General features: G+C 40.9%; 1 protein-coding gene across 1 annotated transcript in view; it reads left to right on the top strand.

Moving 5' to 3' along the window:
* The window catches only part of pald1a (phosphatase domain containing paladin 1a), an 82,589-nt gene that overhangs the window by 49,445 nt on the left and 13,934 nt on the right, over positions 1-19,210 (top strand). The window contains 1 exon segment of the mRNA XM_036571924.1: positions 18,837-18,992. Within this exon segment, the coding sequence (XP_036427817.1) occupies positions 18,837-18,992 (156 nt within the window).

The raw sequence follows: 19,210 nt of genomic DNA, 5'->3' as shown, positions 1-19,210 counted from the left end.
AAAGGCAGAAATGACTATTCAGATACTAAAATTGCTATTCAAACCCTGAAATCACTGAATACTGAGTTTGCTGTTAGAATACTGAAACCACTATTCACTATTTAATGAGATCATTATTTGAATCTCTATTTAAATACTCAAATCTCCATCTGAAGACTAAAATCACTATTTTAATCTTTATTTAATTACTGAAAACACTTCTGTATCTTTAAAGGAATTCTGCAGTCACTATTCGAATATTGAAATATTGCAATATTGAAAGATTTCAATATTGGTTATGTTTCATTATTTCATTATGTTAAATTTTGAAATTGCTGTTTTTGTGACGTCATGAAAAACCGACATATTTACATACCGATCAGGCATAACATCATGACCACCTCCTTGTTTCTGCGCTTATTGTCCATTTTATCAGCTCCACTTACTATATAGGTGCACTTTATTTGGCCAATTGTGGTGTTTTTAGCGTGGTGGTATGTTAGTGTGTGTTGTGCTGGTCTGAGTGGATCAGACACAGCAGTGCTGCTGGAGTTTTTAAATACCTCAGTGTCACTGCTGGACTGAGAATAGTCCACCAACCAAAAATATCCAGCCAACAGCGTCCTGTGACCACTGATGAAGGACTAGAGGATGACCAACACAAACTGTGCAGCAGCAGATGAGCTATCGTCTCTGACTTTACATCTACAAGGTGGACTGACAAGGTAGAAGTGTCTAATAGAGTGGACAGTGAGTGGACACAGTGCTTAAAATCGCCAGCAGCACTGCTGTGTCTGATCCACTCAGACCAGCACAACACACACTAACACACCACCACCACGTCAGTGTTACTGCAGTGCTGAGAATGACCCACCACCCAAATAGTACCTGCTCTGTGAGGGTCCATGGGGGTCCTGACCACTGAAGAACAGGGTAAAAGGGGGCTAACAAAGTATCAGAGAAACAGATGGACTACAGTCTGTAACTGTAGAACTACAAAGTGCACCTATATAGTAAGTGGAGCTGATAAAATGGACAATGAGCGTAGAAACAATGTCAGAATGTTATGCCTGATCGGTGTATGTCTGCCTATTCAGCCTGAAGCAGTTTAGCTCCGCCCACTCACACTGATGTTAGGAGTGTTTCAGCACGGACTGTTTTTTAAATGTGGCACAGCCAATCAGAAAAGAGCTCTTTTGCATATGTCAGTCTCAGCTCAGCCTCCTCTGGCATTAACATCAGCACAAAAACTGTGCCAGGAGCTTCATAGCATGAGTTTCCATGGCTGAGCGGCTGCATACAAGCCTTACATCACCAAGCTACAGTGCCAAGCATCTGATGGAGTGGAGTAAAGCGCCGCCACTGGACTCTGGAGCAGTGGAAACGTGTTCTGTGTAGTAATGAATCAGCTTCTCTATCTGTCAGTCTGATGGACAAGTCTGGGTTTGGAGAACGTTACCTGCCTGACTGCACTGTGCCAGCTGTAGAGTTTGGTGGAGGAGGGATGATGATATGGTGTTGTTTTCCAGGGGTTGGTCTAGAACCCTTAGTTCCAGTGAAGGGAAACCTTAATGCTTCAGCACCAAGACATTTTGGACAGTTGTACACTTCCAACTCTGTTGGAACAGTTTGAGGAAGAACCTTTCCCTGTTCCAGCATGACTGAGCCCCAGTGCACAAAGCAGCTCCATAAAGGCCTGACTGGGTGAGTTTGGTGTGGAAGAGCTTGACCGGCCCTCACAGAGCCCTGACCTCAACCCCATCAAACACCTTTGGGATGAACTAGAACGGAGATTGTGAGCCAGACCCTCTCGTCCAACATCAGTGTCTGACCTCACAAACGCTCTTCTGGATGAATGGACAACAATTCCCACAGACTCTCCAACATCTTGTAGAAGCTTCCCAGAAGAGTGGAAGCTGTTAGAGCTGCGAAGGGGGACCAACTCCATAATAATGCCTATGGATTTAGAATGGGATTCATAAAAGCTCCTGTAGGTGTCCCAATATATAGTGTATACACCTACGTCGTTACCACGGCAACCCATGCAGATAGACTGGTAATGTCTGCAAATAACAGAGTGGACAGTCCCCTCAAAAGATCTGATTTGGGAAACGAATCCAGTTTGCCTGCAGTCTGAACACACAGTCAGACTGTCATGTAGAAATGAACTGTTTTTAGTACAGAAAACCACACAAATGTAACACGTGGAGCTGAGATCAGAGCAGCTTCACACACGAGAGTCCGCTTCTAGCCTCAGTTTGACGCGGCTGGTCCTCAGACTCGACTGTCTTGTGCCTGTCTGGTCACCTGTCTGGCTCTGTCTTTTATTTCCTCTAATTACTGCAGTCTGCTTACTCTGTCACTAATATCGTACAGTGTACATGCCAGAGGAGGGAGATGATGAGGTTGCAACACACCTGGGGTGGTGGGGGTGTTGATAGGTGCTGTGATATCTGTGTGTGTGTGGTTTGGGTTTAAAGCTGAGTTGAATGGTGGGTGGAAAGAGTTCTCTGAGCTGCTCTCGCTCTGTCGGAAGGAATGTAGGAATGCAGGAGCGTTTGTGTGTGTGTGTGTGTGTGTGTGTGTGTGTGTGTGTGTGTCCAGTGAGCCTCCATACACACACACACTTCCTCACAGAACACACACACAGGGCAGCAGCGATGCAGACTGTGTTCCTCTGTGTGTGGTTGTGATCTGAGTGTGCTGTTCTGTCGGACTGTGCTGTAGGTGTGCAGTCTGCACTCCCGGGTCCGTCTGCGTTCGTGTACAAGAGGGTAGTTCAGTTTTCACACATGGCTTCCACACGTTGGCACCAGGAGGATCCAGACAGACAATGTGTGTTTTACAGCTAAGTGTTCATAGACCCCCGGGAGTACAGGGCACTCAGGGTAATCAGGACACTCTCACACAGATGTGGGTGTACACTGTTTGGGCCTGTTTGATAGAGCTTGACCGATGCTGATCATGAGTAGATCACAAGGCCAGTAACCGATATGTTGGGCGGTTAATTATTTGCTGTAAATTGTAATTTCTCAGTGTGAAATTTTACAAGAACGCAAAAAATGAAACATAAAATGTGGCATAAGTTTTTCACAGGCCATATAAATCAGTGTGTTTCCTCTCCTCGAGGAAGTGCACGTTTAACTGAGAGCAGAGCTGTGTGTGTGTGTTAACTAGTCGTGGTGCCACTACTCAGATACTAAAATCACTATTCAAATACAACAGTAATCATCTATACAGGCTTTGTCCAGCCAGTACTTTATTAAATTAAATCAGAAGCTGCTGATGAAATTGAATAAACTCATGTGATGTCTGAAGGGGTCCAAGAGAACTTTGGAAAACCTTTGTTCTTCAGATCACAACATATACACTAAACCTTTTAAAAATAAGAAATACTTGGTATGTTAATGTTTATTTGCATATCGCTTGCATGTCGACGTCGTTTTTCAGTTTTTGACAATTTAAAAATGCTGCCCTTTACAATATACGTACATTTCATAATGAACGGACTAAAAGAAACGGCCTAAAATGGTTAGAGAAAAAAGTCTGGTTCCGTTGACTTACAGTAAAAGTAAAATAGGTTTTTTTCCTTCTCCTGTAAAGTTACCGTTTTGGACGAGGTTTTCTTCTGACAACAGCGATGTATTCTAATGATATATGATGTTTTACAAGCAAAACACACGTACTGCCCAGACAAATAGCTTTAAATAATGTGTTTAGGTGCCTTGACTTTTGCACAAAGTGTTTATGTAAACGCTTGTCGGTCTATTTGAGCTGTGAATCACATTCTTAATCATTCCTATAAGACAGTGGGATACATTGGTATTTGTTATACATGCATTTGAACATCAAATCAGTAAAATCATGCAGGATATTACCAAAAATACAGTATGTTACAGTTGTAATATAAGAAGTGTAAAGTACTGTTCAATTTCTAAATTGAATTATTATTTTATTGTAAACAGTAGGGCTGTCGATAGCTGTCAGTGTGGCTGGCGGGATAAGGAAGTGGTAAATCTGTGATATGTCTGGCTGATTCATACGGGATAAAGGATCTGTGTAATCTACCCAAATCACCCCAAATGGCCCAGATCGAAACATCATTGCACAAGAGTTTGTGTCAGCGTTATGCGACAGGTGCCACATTTCTCACTCAAATTACAGCATAAAACTAATTCAGACCTACATTCACCACAGAACACGTTCGGCTTTGCCTCTAAAGGCCCGTTAACACCAAGTAGATTTTTTTTAGAATGAAAAAAGAAAGCGAATTTGAATTTTCTTGGGACCTTTACGCGAAGTCTGGTGCGGTTTTTAGTCTAAAAACGCAATAAGAAGACAGCAGGAGTAGAAGGAATGAATTCCTTGAGTACCAGTGATGATTACACCATCATTTTTCTTTCAAGCTGCAACTAAACGATGCAACTAACCTCGTTCTACAGGAAAGACAACACAGGGAGCTCCGCCGCCTCATGCAGGAGCTGAAGCTGCATAACAAGCGATTCTGAAGCTGTCAGTGGGGAATTCGAGGCTCTGCTTCTGTGTGTTGCTTTTCTCGTTAAAGAGGAGCAAATAAATTACTGTCAACCCGCTACTCTTTCTGATAACCGTTTCACAAAGAATGCCGCAAGTTTCTTTCAATGTGAAAGACAGTATTAATATTCTCATGTTCATTTTCAGAACGGACTTTATGTGAGGCCTTTACCAGTTACTCGACTCTGTGCTCTCAGATGTCCTCTAAACAGGTCATCTTTTAGCTTCAGTTAGCTGGAACCAATTCTGTGCTGTGGTGGGTGGTATGTTTGGCCTGCTGACTAAGCTAAAGTTAGCTTAGCCAAAAAGCTATAATACAGGTTTGTTGTCATCTTTCTGCCATTCACTCCACTTTTACTCTCTCAGACATTAGTTTTGATCTTCTACACTTCAGCATGGTAGTCAGGGTTAAACCTGTACTGCTTGCTAAGCTAATTTGCCTGTAAGGCTGCAGGTCCGAACACCACAGAACAGGTTTCATTTCTCCCTTCTGTCTCTTCAGCTCCAGCTGCTCCTCTTCACTCCCTCAGATTTGAATTAACATCTAAACTTGTTTCAGTGCTTTCGTTAACCAGAATCCAACATGCTCTGTGGTGAGCAGAGCTGGTATCAGGCTAGCTAAGCTAATGCTAACCAGCTCCTTTCTCCTAGTTAGCAGCACTGTTTAATATTCAGTGATCGCTGGATAGATGGTTTGACAGTTATTGAATGATAGTTTGAAAATCGTGCACTGCGTTCATTTATTTGGTGAATAAGCAAACTAAACGATTTGATTACTTCCTGTTTTCAAATAACAAAGAATGGGAAATACACCGATCAGGCACAACCTAATGACCACCTCCTTGTTTCTACGCTCATTGTCCATTTTATCAGCTCCACTTACTATATAGGTGCACTTTGTAGTTCTACAGTTACAGACTGTAGTCCATCTGTTTCTCTGATACTTTGTTAGCCCCCTTTTACCCTGTTCTTCAGTGGTCAGGACCCCCATGGACCCTCACAGAGCAGGTACTATTTGGGTGGTGGATCATTCTCAGCACTGCAGTAACACTGACGTGGTGGTGGTGTGTTAGTGTGTGTTGCGCTGGTCTGAGTGGATCAGACACAGCAGTGCAGTGCTGGAGTGAGCTAGAAATACTGTAGAATCTTCAATATTTCTTCCTCACTTTATCATAACTTTTCTTTGTTTTCATATTTTGTATAATTTTTTATTCTAAGACTGTTTCTTTTGTCAATCTGAAGTCTACTTACCTTCTTTATTTGTATACTGTTTTGTCTTTTTGGCCCTTGGGTCACCAAAACATTGCATTTTGGCTTCACCAAGACAAAACATTTGGGCACCCCGGTACATACAGTGTACAACTACTGTATTGCAATCAGTAAAATATAGTATATTACTGTATTCCATGTGGATGTTTATTAAAAAAAAACACTTCATTTTTGTTTTTACTTTAATAATACCAGCCTAGTCCAGACAAAACCTTTAAAATGAAGATCATCCACTGTGCCAGTTTCATTCACTCCCGGTGAAATAAATAGATCCCATAAGCTGCACATTTTGCAATATTACATTTTCAGTATTGCCTACAAACAAATTCTGTGGCTCAGCAGCCCAAGAATACAGCTCACCTGCATACCTGCTGGGGTTTATTCTCATGGGCAGCTTGTGGGAAGATGTTTCCTGGACGCTGGACTGATAATGCAAATAGAGTGAAGATGTCACAGTGATGATCTGCACCAATATCTTACTGTAGAGAGCTGTTATTATGGACATGATTGGTATTTTCATATTGAAAAGCACATCAGGCAGGATGCACAATTCCCATAATGGAGATAACACTCACTTCCACAGTCTGCTGGGGACATTCAGTGCACGTTCAGTGTCATCTTATGAGAATATAAGTTATTTTCTCCTGAGTGGTGTGTGGGCGGTTCATATAACACCAAGGATCGCACTTTGTCTCCTGGAATATGCATAACTCAGTATAATAATATTACATATTGTTTCTGAAGCACCTTTTTAAGAACAAGTTCACGATGTGCTTTACAAGAAGACGACAAAAAGACAGAAATGAAAAGATAACAAAATTTGGCAGAGGTAACTCGAGTCGTTCCTGGAGCAGGACTTTAGTTACCCCATTCTGTTCTCCTCATGTTTATGACTGATCTGACTGTCTTTATCTGGGAGGGTAGCTGTCCTTCCCATGGGCTCATGCTGTAGAACACATTCAGCATTAGAGCTGTTCAGAGTACACGGACACGAGACCCTGCAAAAAACCAAATGTTGGTGAACGGGACATATCTGGAATGTTCTTCCCCCATTCACACTGGTTCACTGGCTTGGCAGTTCGTGTTCTTAAACACTGTAAAGACACCTGGCAATATTAGAGTGGTGGATTTTGGTGGAAAATATTGATATTTGGTGATGAATGATATGGAAGTTTTTCTTCGAGAATTGTGGTTTTGGTGGAGTCTGATGGTGTTTTTTTGGAGATTAATGGCATTTTGGTGGAGAATGGCGTTTTGTTGGAAAATGGTGTTTGGTGAAGAATGGTGACATTTTGGTGGAGAATGGTGACGTTTTGATGTAGAATCATGGCGTTTTGGTGGAGATTGCTGACATTTTGGTGGAGAATGATGGCGTTTTGTGGAAAATGATGGTGTTTTGGTAGAGATTTATGGCATTTTGGTGGAGAACCACGGTGTTTTGGTGGAAAATGATGGTGTTTGGTGGAGAATGATGGCGTTTTGGTCAAGATTGATGGCATTTTGGTGGAGAATGGTGACGTTTTGGTGGAGAATGATGGTGTTTGTTGGAAAATAGTGACATTTTGGTGGAGAATGATGGTGTTTTGGTGCGAAATGATGGTGTTTGGCGGAGAATGGTGACATTTTGGTGGAGAATGATGGCGTTTTGGTGGAGAATGGTAACGTTTTGGTGGAGAATGATAACGTTTTGGTGGAGAATGATGGTGTTTTGGTCCAGACTGATGGCATTTTGGTGGAGAATGGTGACGTTTTGGTGGAGAATGATGGTGTTTGTTGGAGAATAGTGACGTTTTGGTGGAGAATGATGGTGTTTTGGTGCGAAATGATGGTGTTTGGCGGAGAATGGTGACATTTTGGTGGAGAATGATGGCGTTTTGGTGAAGGTTGATGGCATTTTGGTGGAGAATGGTGATGGTGTGTGTTGGAGAATGATGGCATTTTGGTGGAGAATGATGGCGTTTTGGTGGAGAATGATGGTGTTTGGTGGAGAATGGTGATATTGTGGTGGAGAATGATAGCTTTTTGGTGGAGAATGATGTTTGGTTATCAATTGTTGGAGAATATTGGTATTTTGTGGAGAATGATGGCATTAGGTTAGAGAATAATCATGTTTGTTGGTATTTGGTGGAGAATGGTGATGTTTTGGTGGAGAATGGTGGTGCTTGGTGAAGAAATGGGTGATGCTTGGTGAAGAATGAGCTTGTTGGTGGGGAATCATGGTGTTTGGTTAGAGAATGCTGGTGCTTAGTTGGAGAATTTTGTCTTGTTGGTGAATATTGTGGTTTAGTATGAGAACGATTATGTTTTGTTGGAGAATGGCAGCGTTTGATGGAGAATGATGGTATTTGTTGAAAAAAGTTTTGAGATTTTGTTTTGTGGAAAATGATGTGTCCGTGTGATTTGGACTCATTTTAGGCTACATAGACTCCTCAGATGTCCTCAATCTGAATGAAGAGCCTCTGCTGAATGAGCTTTAATGAGTTCCATCTGATCTGCAATCTGCAATTGATCATCTCAAAATCAATAAAATCAATTTCCCATGATGAGATGCGTCTCTGTTGTTCTAGTGGTTGCTTCATGGGTTATTATCGGAGTCTCGTGTATATATGTTCATGTCATCTCCTGATCCAGAACCATAACCGCTAATTCACAGCAGCTTGGGATCAGAGTTTTAATGTACTTTCCGAGGTGGTCACCACCACGATGCCTTTAATTTTACCATTAAGTCATTCAGAGCCGTGGGAACATGAAGCTCTAATAACCACATTAAATGTAAATTGAAATTTCATCGTGAAGCATCAAAAGGCACGTTTGGACAGCAGAGTGTGTGGGCAGGGTGACGTGGTTCTGGTTGCGTCCTCGGTTTGCTGGTTGGATTCCCGAGGGAAAACCTCCTGACTGTTTTGTGTATCTGCCTGATGTTTGCTGGGAAAATTCCCCAGGTGTGTTTGAGCTGTTGGTGGTTACTGAGCACTCTCAGCTGGAGGCGCCTCAGAGACCATCGCAAACAGCTTCGTTTCCCAAAGAAAACCGTCTGCTGGTAATTTTTCTGCCTCATGTCAGTGACTGTGTGTTTTTATGCCTGCACGTTGACCTTTGACTTTCTGGGGTCAGCCTTGCTCTCTGACCTGCAGGTTTCCAGGTTGGCCATCACCAGGGAAACACTTCAGGCATCCCGCATGGTGCTCTGTGGAGAGTTCGCCATAAAACTGGTCCAGGGTTCTTTAGAAAAGAGCTCGTAACTGGTGAATAAGAGGAGCTCTGAGAAGCGCCGGGTGAGATTCGGTTAGAGACGGACTGTAGTGTTTGAAGTTCCCTGTGTTCTAGTGAAGGGAGTCATCATTCATCTGGAGTCTGAGCAGTACTTGGTAATTGGACACACCAAGCCGACGTTTAAGAACTAGCATCAACTATGTCCGACTGATGACTGACTGAAGATCAGCTCACCGTCACGTCTCGACTCCTGTGAAAATCTGCGGTCAAACACACTGAAAAGACCAGAGTAAAGGCTAAAACTGTAGAACTGCAGAATACAGTAGGATAGAATGTTCTCCAACCTTTTCACACTGGTTCATTAGGCTTTTTCTCTTGAACATCTGAGTGATGCTGTTTGTGGAGAACGTTGCTGTTTGTGTGACAAATGATAATGTATGTTGGAGAATTAAGGTCTTTGGATGAAGAATGATGGTGTTTGGTGGGGAACGATGATGTTTGATGAAGAATCTTGATATTTGTTGGAGAACTAAGGTCTTTGGGTGAAGAATGGTGGTGTTTGTTGGAGAATATTGGAGAATTATGTTCTTTGGTGGAGAATTATGTTCTTTAAAAAAGGCGGAAAATGAAGGTGGTTGGTGGGGAATGATGAAGTGTGTTTGGGGATGTTGGTGTTTGTTGAAGAATCATAGTATTTTGATAGGGAATAATGTTTGTTGGAAAATGATGTTCTTTGAATGGGGGATGATGATGTTTGATGGAGAATGTTGGTGTTTGTTGGAGAATTAAGGTCTTTGGATAAAGAGTGATCTTGAAGAATGTTGGTGTTTGGTGGAGAATTATGTTCTTTGGTCGGCATGATGAAGTGTGTTTGAGAATGTTGGTGTTTGCTGAAGAATTGTGGTATTTTGATGGGGAATGATGGTGTTTGGGTGGGGACTGATAATGGTTGTTTGAGAAAGTTTGTTGGAGATTTTATGGCCTTTGGGTGAATAATGATGGTCTTTGGTGAGGAATGACGTTTGGAGAATGATGGTGTTTGTCAGAGGATTGTGGTCTTTGAGTGGATAATTATGGTGTTTGCTGGAGAATATAAACCATTTTCACACTTCTCTGTTTCTTTATTGCGGAGGCGTAAATAGCAGCGTTAAACGGCTTCCGGTCGCACTGTAAACAATGGCTGATACTGCCTGGAATCATTGCTGCGTTTTTAAATGCACCACTAATTCAACCAAACAGCCTCGCCTGAGTTTCACTCTCTCAAGTTTAAAAATGATGGACTTCCGCTGAAAAGCTTCGCTCATCATGTGTCACTTTTAACAAGGCAACTGATTAAAAAACAAAAACAGAGCAAAACTGAACTGGAGAGTGAACGTGGGCTGTACAGCAGCAGTGATGTTACTGAGTGCTCTGTCTCTGAGGGTTCGTTGAGGTTAATCTCTGAGTGGTGTTTCTCTCTGATTTGAGCTCTTGACCTGCTGACAGTCTCATCTTGAAGGAGCCTCTTGCAGTCTTACTCCACAGTGACCACTCTCTCTTACCCTCTATTTCTCTTTTTTCTCGATTGCCTTCTCTCACTCTCTCCCTCGTCTCTGATTAGACGTGTCCTCCGCTTGATCTCGGCTGTTGACCTCGCTCTCTGATGCCAAAAGACATGCTGTTGTCGGTACTTCAGCTTGACTTGAAGCAATCAACATCAAGTCCACCACTCAAGTTAAAAACATCAGGTCCGACAAGCTCTGACTCAGCTGACCGCTCTGATGAGGCTGAAGTGGCTCTTTTTATTGAAATTAAAGCAAGTACATCCTCAAGCTTGGAGATCTTCAGCACTGCGGCGTTGTACAGTCTCAGAGTTTGGCTTTTTATTATACTGTTTGAAAGTACAGTCCTGTGTAAAAGTCAGAGACCCCCCCACTTTTTTAATTTAATGTCCATTAAAAACAGCCATTAAGTACACATTCATTTTCAGCAAAATGCAGGAAGCGTATCAGATGTCCGAGTGTTGAGTGAGTCCCTCTCTCCCGTTATTCCGGCTTCAGGAGACTCACTTTCAGCTCCTCAAAGAATCTGCAGACACACCTCCAAAGTTCAGTCTTAGAAGCTGGTTGATCATTTTCTCAAGTAATCAAACCCATTCAGTGGTGTTGAGGTCTGGACTCTGGGGTGGTCAGTCCATCGTTCAGCTTCTTAGTTTGATGTGTCCGTCTCCTTTTCTCAGTGAGGTTCTTCTTGACAGCTACACATCCTTTCAGACCCACAGCGCTGAGTCGTCTTCTCACAGTGGAAGGATGGACAGAAACACCTGTGGATGTTTTCAGATCTGAAGCAGCTTGATTTTCTCCTCTCTCTCAGAGATGAAAGCTTTAGTGCTGTTTATCTGAAGGGGCAGTTTTGGTGTCCACCAGGTCTTCCAGGTGGTTGTTAGGAGCCACATTTTCTCTGTAGCTTTGTATCAACTTTTTGAACTTAGTTCTGGAAACTCCACTTTTCCTTTATCTTTCCCCTGCATTACGCAATACCTGCTAATACCTTGTGCTTAAAGGTCCCTCTGACTGGAAATTAAACCCTACCTTACTATCGGACAGCTTTGTTAACACCTTTCCCAAGTAATACAGCCAGATCTTCCTAATTTCTCTGTAAAGCCTCTATTCCTTCCTTATCTGAGAGTCAACAGGGCGTCCTGTTCACTGAGTTTCTCTAAATGCGATGTAAACAGGAATCTCTTTAGTACGTTCTGTTCCAGCAGACTCTAACTGAGGTCTACAGGTGGAGAATTAAAGTGATCAACAGAGGCGTTTTCACTAAATCAGGATTTTCACTCCGTGTCTGACACAGAACAGGCGCAGTGCAGTCTGGCCAATGTCAAGTGACCTTTTAAAAATAGAGAAATGATGATTCAAAGCTGTTTAAATTAGCCTCAGGGTCACCTGGGGGTTGAACACACAGCTGTCTGCATTTTTAAAATGGATTTTTTCACTATTGTTAGAATGAATAGCAGCAGTTCTGCTGAAGAGCTGATAAAAAAATAGCTGTTTAAAAAAGTCACTCACTGCTTTCACCTTACGCTTATAAGTTTATCCACTATGGGTTTAGTAGCTCATTAACTGGAGCTGTTTTCCCAGCAATAATTTAATAAAATCAATTAAACAAACAGAAGCTCCTGGATCCATGTAGCTGTTGTTAGTCCTGATAGATCCTCTTATACAGAGATGGGGTTCACAGCTGCACCAGGTCAGTTTACGTGTTTCTAAATTAAAGCAGATTTTACTGCGTAAACTTGTTGAATTTGGTAGCTAATAAATCAGTCTTTAGACTGAGAGTTCATTGAATGAAGGTGACCCTAATTTGCGATGTAACAGGCAAAAAATAATAGATATGCATGAAATGAAAGTAAGAATATCAAAGCTAAGTGATTAGTTAAAATGATTAAAAACTACAAATAAGAAATGAAAGTGAAAACAAAAAACTTGAATAAATTTGAACCTTAAATATTAAGAAACTGAAACACTGCTGTCAAATCTATGTAAATAAACTAAAATCAAATAAAAGTATTTGACAAAATAAAAAATTAGTAAATATTTGCATGTAACCTTAAAGCCTTAAAGGCAGATTTACTCTACACATCGTTTACCCTGATTTTAGCTCTAGTCTGCAAAAACCTAAGGCTATAAAAATGTTCACGTAGTACATTAAACTGATTTCAAAAAAGTGTTGAAATTTGAGTTTTCTGTGATGTGGAAATTCCCAAACTGTCATCACCACTGAGCAGCTTTTCAGTCGGCAGCTGTGACAGAAGAACAGCTGAACAACCTGGAATCAGCCAGAAATGAACCCAATACCATTCGGCAAATGTGTAGTCTGATCTTCAGAGTCTGACCAAATCAGACTGAGCCATAAACTGACGCAATATCAAGTTCAGCTCAGTTTTGTCAGTTTTTGCCAGATCAGTATTAATGTTGTTTTGTTCCAGCCAGTCTGTAAAGCATCTTACAGCCCATTTAGTTTGGTGAATGGTGTTGGGTTCATTTCTGGCTGATTCCAGGTTGCTTAGCTGTTCTTCTGTCTCAGCTGCCGACTGAAAAGCTGCTCAGTGGTGATGACAGTTTGGGAATTTAGTGTCGTCTCATCTTCAGAGTCTGACCAAATCGGCTGTCGGTCAAATGTGATCTTAAAAGTGTCCGTTTTTGTTTGTGGCAAAATAAGAAGTAAAAACGTTCAAATGACTTGAGCGTCTCCTACAGCTGTCAGAGTCGTTGATTCTCAGCGGAGTGACTCAGTGTTTGTGAAAAAAACGTGACGTTATGGCGAAATAACAGCACAGTTAGAACACTTCTCAACCAATCAGATTGCGTGGCCGGAACTAACTGTTGTATAAAAATATATGGATCATTCTGTCAAACTGGCTCAAAGTCAGAGATGAAAACGGACTCTTAACTGACTTTGACTTTGAACTAAAATCCTTTCATTCCATTTTGTCGCTACTGAAACAATCATAACACTACTGAAACATTACCAAATGCTCCAGCAGTGACTGTTTTGGTAGAGACAGTTTTAGCTCATTTTGAGCTCAAAATCACAGCCAGTACATGACCAGCAAATACAGCTTTGAACAGCTGTTCACACAGAAAATCATCATATTTTACATTAAAACACGACCGAGTTCAGAAAATCTGTTTTGGTAGTGATGATTCTTAATGTTCCAGACTGATTTTCAAACTTTGGGACACATTTACAAAACAATGGGATCTAACTTTTCACCATGTGGCCATGAGGGACAGGGATGCAGCCTCACTTCCTGCTCTAAAGCACGGGGCGTGGCTAAAATAAGGCTCCGCCCATATACTCAAACTCAGCAGTGACATGAAAACGTAGGATGGCAAAACTAAAATCTCTATAAATGCCTTAAGTTTAAATAGATGCTTGTAAATATCTGAGCTCTGAATACCTCATTGTTTTTTTAAGTTTTCGTAACCGTGGGAGCGCAGTGTGAACTGATTCGGTAGAACGATCCATATACAAAGCTGGTGGAGTTCCAGCCCTGATCCTGTAACAGCACTCTTGGCTGAGTCTGCTGATAATTTGGGGTCTGGAAGTTGTTATGCGGCACTCGGAGCTGATCTTTACTGCTCCTCAGCATCTGAACAGCTGCTTATTACTCAAGAGGGAATGTAGTGACTCAGCCAGCTGATGTAGTGCTAATGCAGCAGAGCGTCTGAGGCCTGACTGGGTGTTGATGGAGTTTGTGTGCAAGTTTTCAAGTGGTGGTTGAGGACAAGCTTGCCTGCATGAATATCAGAGTGTTTTGACTTGATTGGATATTTCTGTCTGTGTTCATAGGCTTCAAATAATCATGAATCCCAGATGGATTCCATCTGTTGAAATCAGGGGTTCTCTTTGCACCAGGCAAAGGGGGGCAGTCTGTCATAGTCGTGTATATTTGGGCCTTTGTGCAGCAACGGAAAATCACAGGTTACACATCATTTGAACGCTTTGAAATGAAATAAAAAGGCTTATCAGGATTAAAGGAAGACTGGTTTGATCAAAAATGTGTGACTAACTATAGACATATTTATTCTCTAGATATACTACACTCTTAAAAAGGGTTCTTCAAGGGTTCTTTAGTAATGACAATGGTTCAGTTGCAATAAAAAGGTTCTTCTCAATCAGATTGATTGAGAATTGTTGTATATGGTTCTGTATGGCCCCAAAAAGGGTTCTTCTATTGTTACGATGTCAAGCTTGTAGCAATAGAAGACCCTATTTTGGTGCTATATAGAACCGTTTTTTTTCAAAAAGGTGCTATATAGAACCATATACAACACATTTCATTAGTCCGAAGAACTATTTCACCATGCAAAGACCTGTTTAAGCATGTGAATGGTTCTTTTAGCGTTTATGGTTCTATGTAGAGCCATTGACCTTAGGAAAGAATCTTTTAAAGAGTGTAGCAGAGTAGGAGGAGCTTTGCTGCTAACAGTGAGCTGCAGAAAGCACTGAACTGCTATAGATTAATTACCTGTAATAAGCTCCACAACAGTCACATGACTTCTAAAGGCTCACAGACACTGATCAGGCATAACATTATGACCACCTCCTTGTTTCTACGCTCATTGTCCATTTTATCAGCTCCACTTACTATACAGGTGCACTTTGTAGTTCTACAGTTACAGACTGTAGTCCATCTGTTTCTCTGCATACTTTGTTAGCCCCCTTTTACCCTGTTCTTCAGTGGTCAGGACCCCCATGGACCCTCACAGAGCAGGTACTATTTGGGTGGTGGATCATTCTCAGCACTGCAGTAACACTGACGTGGTGGTGGTGTGTTAGTGTATGTTGCGCTGGTACGAGTGGATCAGACACAGCAGTGCTGGAGTTCTTAATAGTGCTGCTGGATATTCACCCACCTTTTTTTAGTTTGTAGCAACGAAACAAATCACAGATATGACTCAAAACATTTTCTGTTTAATAGCTGATTCTGGCTTGGTGAAATATACATCAAACAAATTAAATACCATTATTTTAATTGATGGTATATTTTTTCCAGATAAAGTAGAGGAGGAAATTGTGTAATCACTCAATGCTAAGGAAAAAAATATGGAATCATCTTATAATTTACATTTCTTAAACAGATACTGGCACAAGTCTGAAAATGCAAAACAGTCTGCAGTTCAAAGGAAGCGCTTGCAGACCTTAACGAGCTGTTTGTCTTGGCTAATTGAAAGAAAACCTGGCTCCAGTGAGAGAGTTGTCAGTTGAAACAATGGAAAGGATTGTAAACCTCCATCGACAGAGTGTGGCTGGTTGTTCTCAGTCAGCTGTGTCTACATTTGGTACAAGTTTAAACAAAATGGGAAGGATATAAAAAGAAGGACGATACCAAAGTGTCAGGAAAACTCAAAGCAGGATGCCTTGAAAATAGAAAATGCACAACCAAACAGATGAAAAACAAATGGGCGGAAACAGGACTCAGTGTTTGGGACAGATTCTTAAGAAATCGGCTGAATGAAATGGGATCTACATACAGAAAAGCCGAACGAGAACCAGCACTGACATCTAAACCAGGGGTCGGCAACATGCGGCTCTTTTACTGCCCTGTTGTTTCTCCACAGCAGAATTAGATTTGTATGCGGCTTTAGCTGAGCTAAAGCTTAAAGCAGAGCAAATTAAGTCTGTGTTTTTATTTATGTTATATTTTTTAGCCTATACTAGTACATCAGCACGTACTGAGACATATTTACAGACAAGATGGTAAAACGTTACTTCAGTAAAATGAAGTGTTGTGGCTGCCAAGGTGATTTGATTTTGTTGGCTCTTCTTAACATTTGGGTCATGACCCCCTGGCCTAAACAGAAGAAAACAAGGTTACAGTGGGCTAAAGAGAAGCAATCGTGGAGTGCAGTGATGTTCAGTGACGAATCACAAATCTGCATTGGTCAAGCAGATGATGCCGGAACTTTTCTCCAGTGAAACGTATAAGGAAGACTGCCTTATTATGATATGGGGTTGCATGTCAGGTAAAGGACCAGAGTCAATACGTTTTTCTTATTCCACCAATAGAAAATATGTTTGATGATGGTAACCTTTTAGAATGATGATGCATCTTGGCACAGATCAAAGCGTGTTGAAGCTGTTCTTCAGCAAAGGCAAATCAGCTCAATGACAGGGTCATTGTTCTCAATCTAACTGAAAATTAATGGTGGAAATTGAAAAAATTGGTCCATGAAAAATCTTCATCCTGCAAAGCTCATCTGTCAACCGCTATTCGAGAACATTGGAACCAGCTTGATGTAGAAAACTGTTTTTCATTAGTGAAGTCCATGCCTCAAAGAATTCAGGCTGCCATAAAAGCCCAAGGAGGAGCAAATACATGGTTGAAGATTCCTTCAAGATTTCCTTCAACATTGAGTGATTCCATTATTTCGTATACTTTATCTAGAGAAATATATGCCATTGATTAGAAAAATTTAATTTGTTTGAGGTATGTTTCACAAAGCCAGGATGTTCAGCCAATAGACAAAATAATTTTGTCATATCTTAGACTTGTTTTTTTGCTATAAAGTAAAAAAGTTGGATGATCGTCCTCTAAGTGTGGTGATTCCATCATTTTTCTACTGGCTCCATAAGCAGCGGAGTGCTTGGACCCCCGATGATTGCCGCTCATGTAATTTGTAGATGGTTCCTAAGCTCTCAAAGTGGTTACAGTCCACAGATGTTCTACATCTGTGTTTGTCAGATTAAAAACTCAATGGAAGCTGATTGTCTTGCTTGCTAACAAGGATAATTCACTGTCTTATCCAAAAGTTTGTGCGCCCTGGTCAAATTCCATGCTTTTGTTGTTGAAGTAAGTTAATACGTCCCATACAGAGACACACTTCTGCACACTTTAATGCACAATTACTGTTTACTTACTGAATTTAACATTTTCAGGGGAAAAAAACAAAAAGTGCTCTGTGCCAATTGTGACATGCCTGTTTGCGAAGCTTTTTCCTCCTTATCAGTAGAAAAATTCCAGCTTGGGAATTTTTCAACACATCGATGAGAGATATGTGTCACTGAACATGAAACACCAACATATTAGGCTATTATAAGCTTGTTTTATACTAAGAATACAGCAGAATGGTGGCAAATTAAGTGGAATGTTTCTGCAGTGCATTTTTATTTATTTATTTTTTAACACTTTTTAACAACTATTGAAGACGACGATTGAGTGCATTTTGTTTTTTGAGGCAAGGGACAAAAAATAGTTTATGCTGCTTTGTGCACTTGTTGCAAAACCTGTGTTAGAATTGTTTGCCGTTTGAAAAGATTGTATTTTTTGTTCTTTGTTTTATACCAAGTGCCCTCAGCGGCCCACTGTGTAGACCACCTGCTCCCCTTCAGTTTTGGCCCAGTGGTTGAGAAACTCTAAACAATGTTGACAAGTCGGCACCACGTTAATGAAAAGCTGGATGCAGTTTGAACAAGTTGAGAGATGTTTTGGGAATGTGTTTACCGAAAAGATTTGGGTGACTGTTGACTTCTAGTGTTTGCTAGTAATGTTAGCCTTGTACACTGCAAAAAATGCTACCATGTCAAGTAAAATGATCTCGAATATAGTCAATAAATCGAATATTTATCCTGTTGAGATTGTTTTGAGCTTAATTTTAGATTGTTTAGCTTATTTCTAGACATTTTTGCACTTGTTTTAAGTAATTTGATTAAGTAAAATTATCTCACTATGTTGGCAGATAATTTTGCTTGTTTTAAGAAATGTGCTTGAAACCAGCCAAATTATAGTGATTGAGATCATTTTACTTAATAAAATTATTTAAAATAAGTGAAAAATGTCTAGAAATAAGCTAAATAATCTTAAAATCAGTGCACAACCATCTCTGCATGGGAAATATTAGATACTTCGACTAGATTTAAGATCATTTCACTGGACAAGATGCCAATTTTTGAAGTGTAGCTCCAGTTTTAAACTAAAGAAGCAAAATTCGGACACCAAACATGTCCTGGCCGACTACATCTATGGTAAATGGATTGTGTAAATTAGATTTTTGCCAAAACATTACGTTAAAAATAAAGGTTCCTAAATGGTTCTTTGCATGAATTCATGGATGTAGGAAAAAAAAGCTTTAATTGGTATTCAACACCTTATTTGGAGGTTCTTTAAACTTTTAAAATGCATATATTTACATATATTTAAATGCATACATTTACAAAAATCACTCTGAAGACTCCAAAGAAGTCATTCTGTCATAGAAGATTCATGGTACATTTGTTTTTTTCCTAAACACTCTCTCTCTCTCTCTCTCTCTCTCTCTCTGTCTCTCTCTCTCTCTCTCTCTCTCTCTCTGTAGATGAAGAACAGTAAGAATGAGCAGGAGAGCCGCTCGCTGTTGCTGAAGAGTCTGCAGTATCTGGAGCGCTACATGTACCTGATCCTCTTCAACACCTACCTGCACCTGGAGAAGAAAGACTCCTGGCAGCGCTCCTTCAGCACCTGGATGCAGCAGGTGAGACAAACATGTGCCGCTGTCCCTTTCTCAGCCCTTTCTAATCAACACCTGAAGCCCAAAACAGCACTAATGCACACCTGAGCGCAGTAATCAGCACCTGAGCGCAGTAATGCTCACCTGAGAGCAACAACCACTGATAATCAGCACCAGTAACACCTGTGTAATAACTCGCGACTGTTTACAGTAATTATCACTAACGTGCTGATGGTTGAGCT

Source organism: Colossoma macropomum, unplaced genomic scaffold, assembly GCF_904425465.1.
Source record: "Colossoma macropomum unplaced genomic scaffold, Colossoma_macropomum, whole genome shotgun sequence".
NCBI classification, from domain to species: Eukaryota; Metazoa; Chordata; class Actinopteri; order Characiformes; family Serrasalmidae; genus Colossoma; species Colossoma macropomum.
This window is presented reverse-complemented; position numbering and strand designations above follow the sequence as displayed.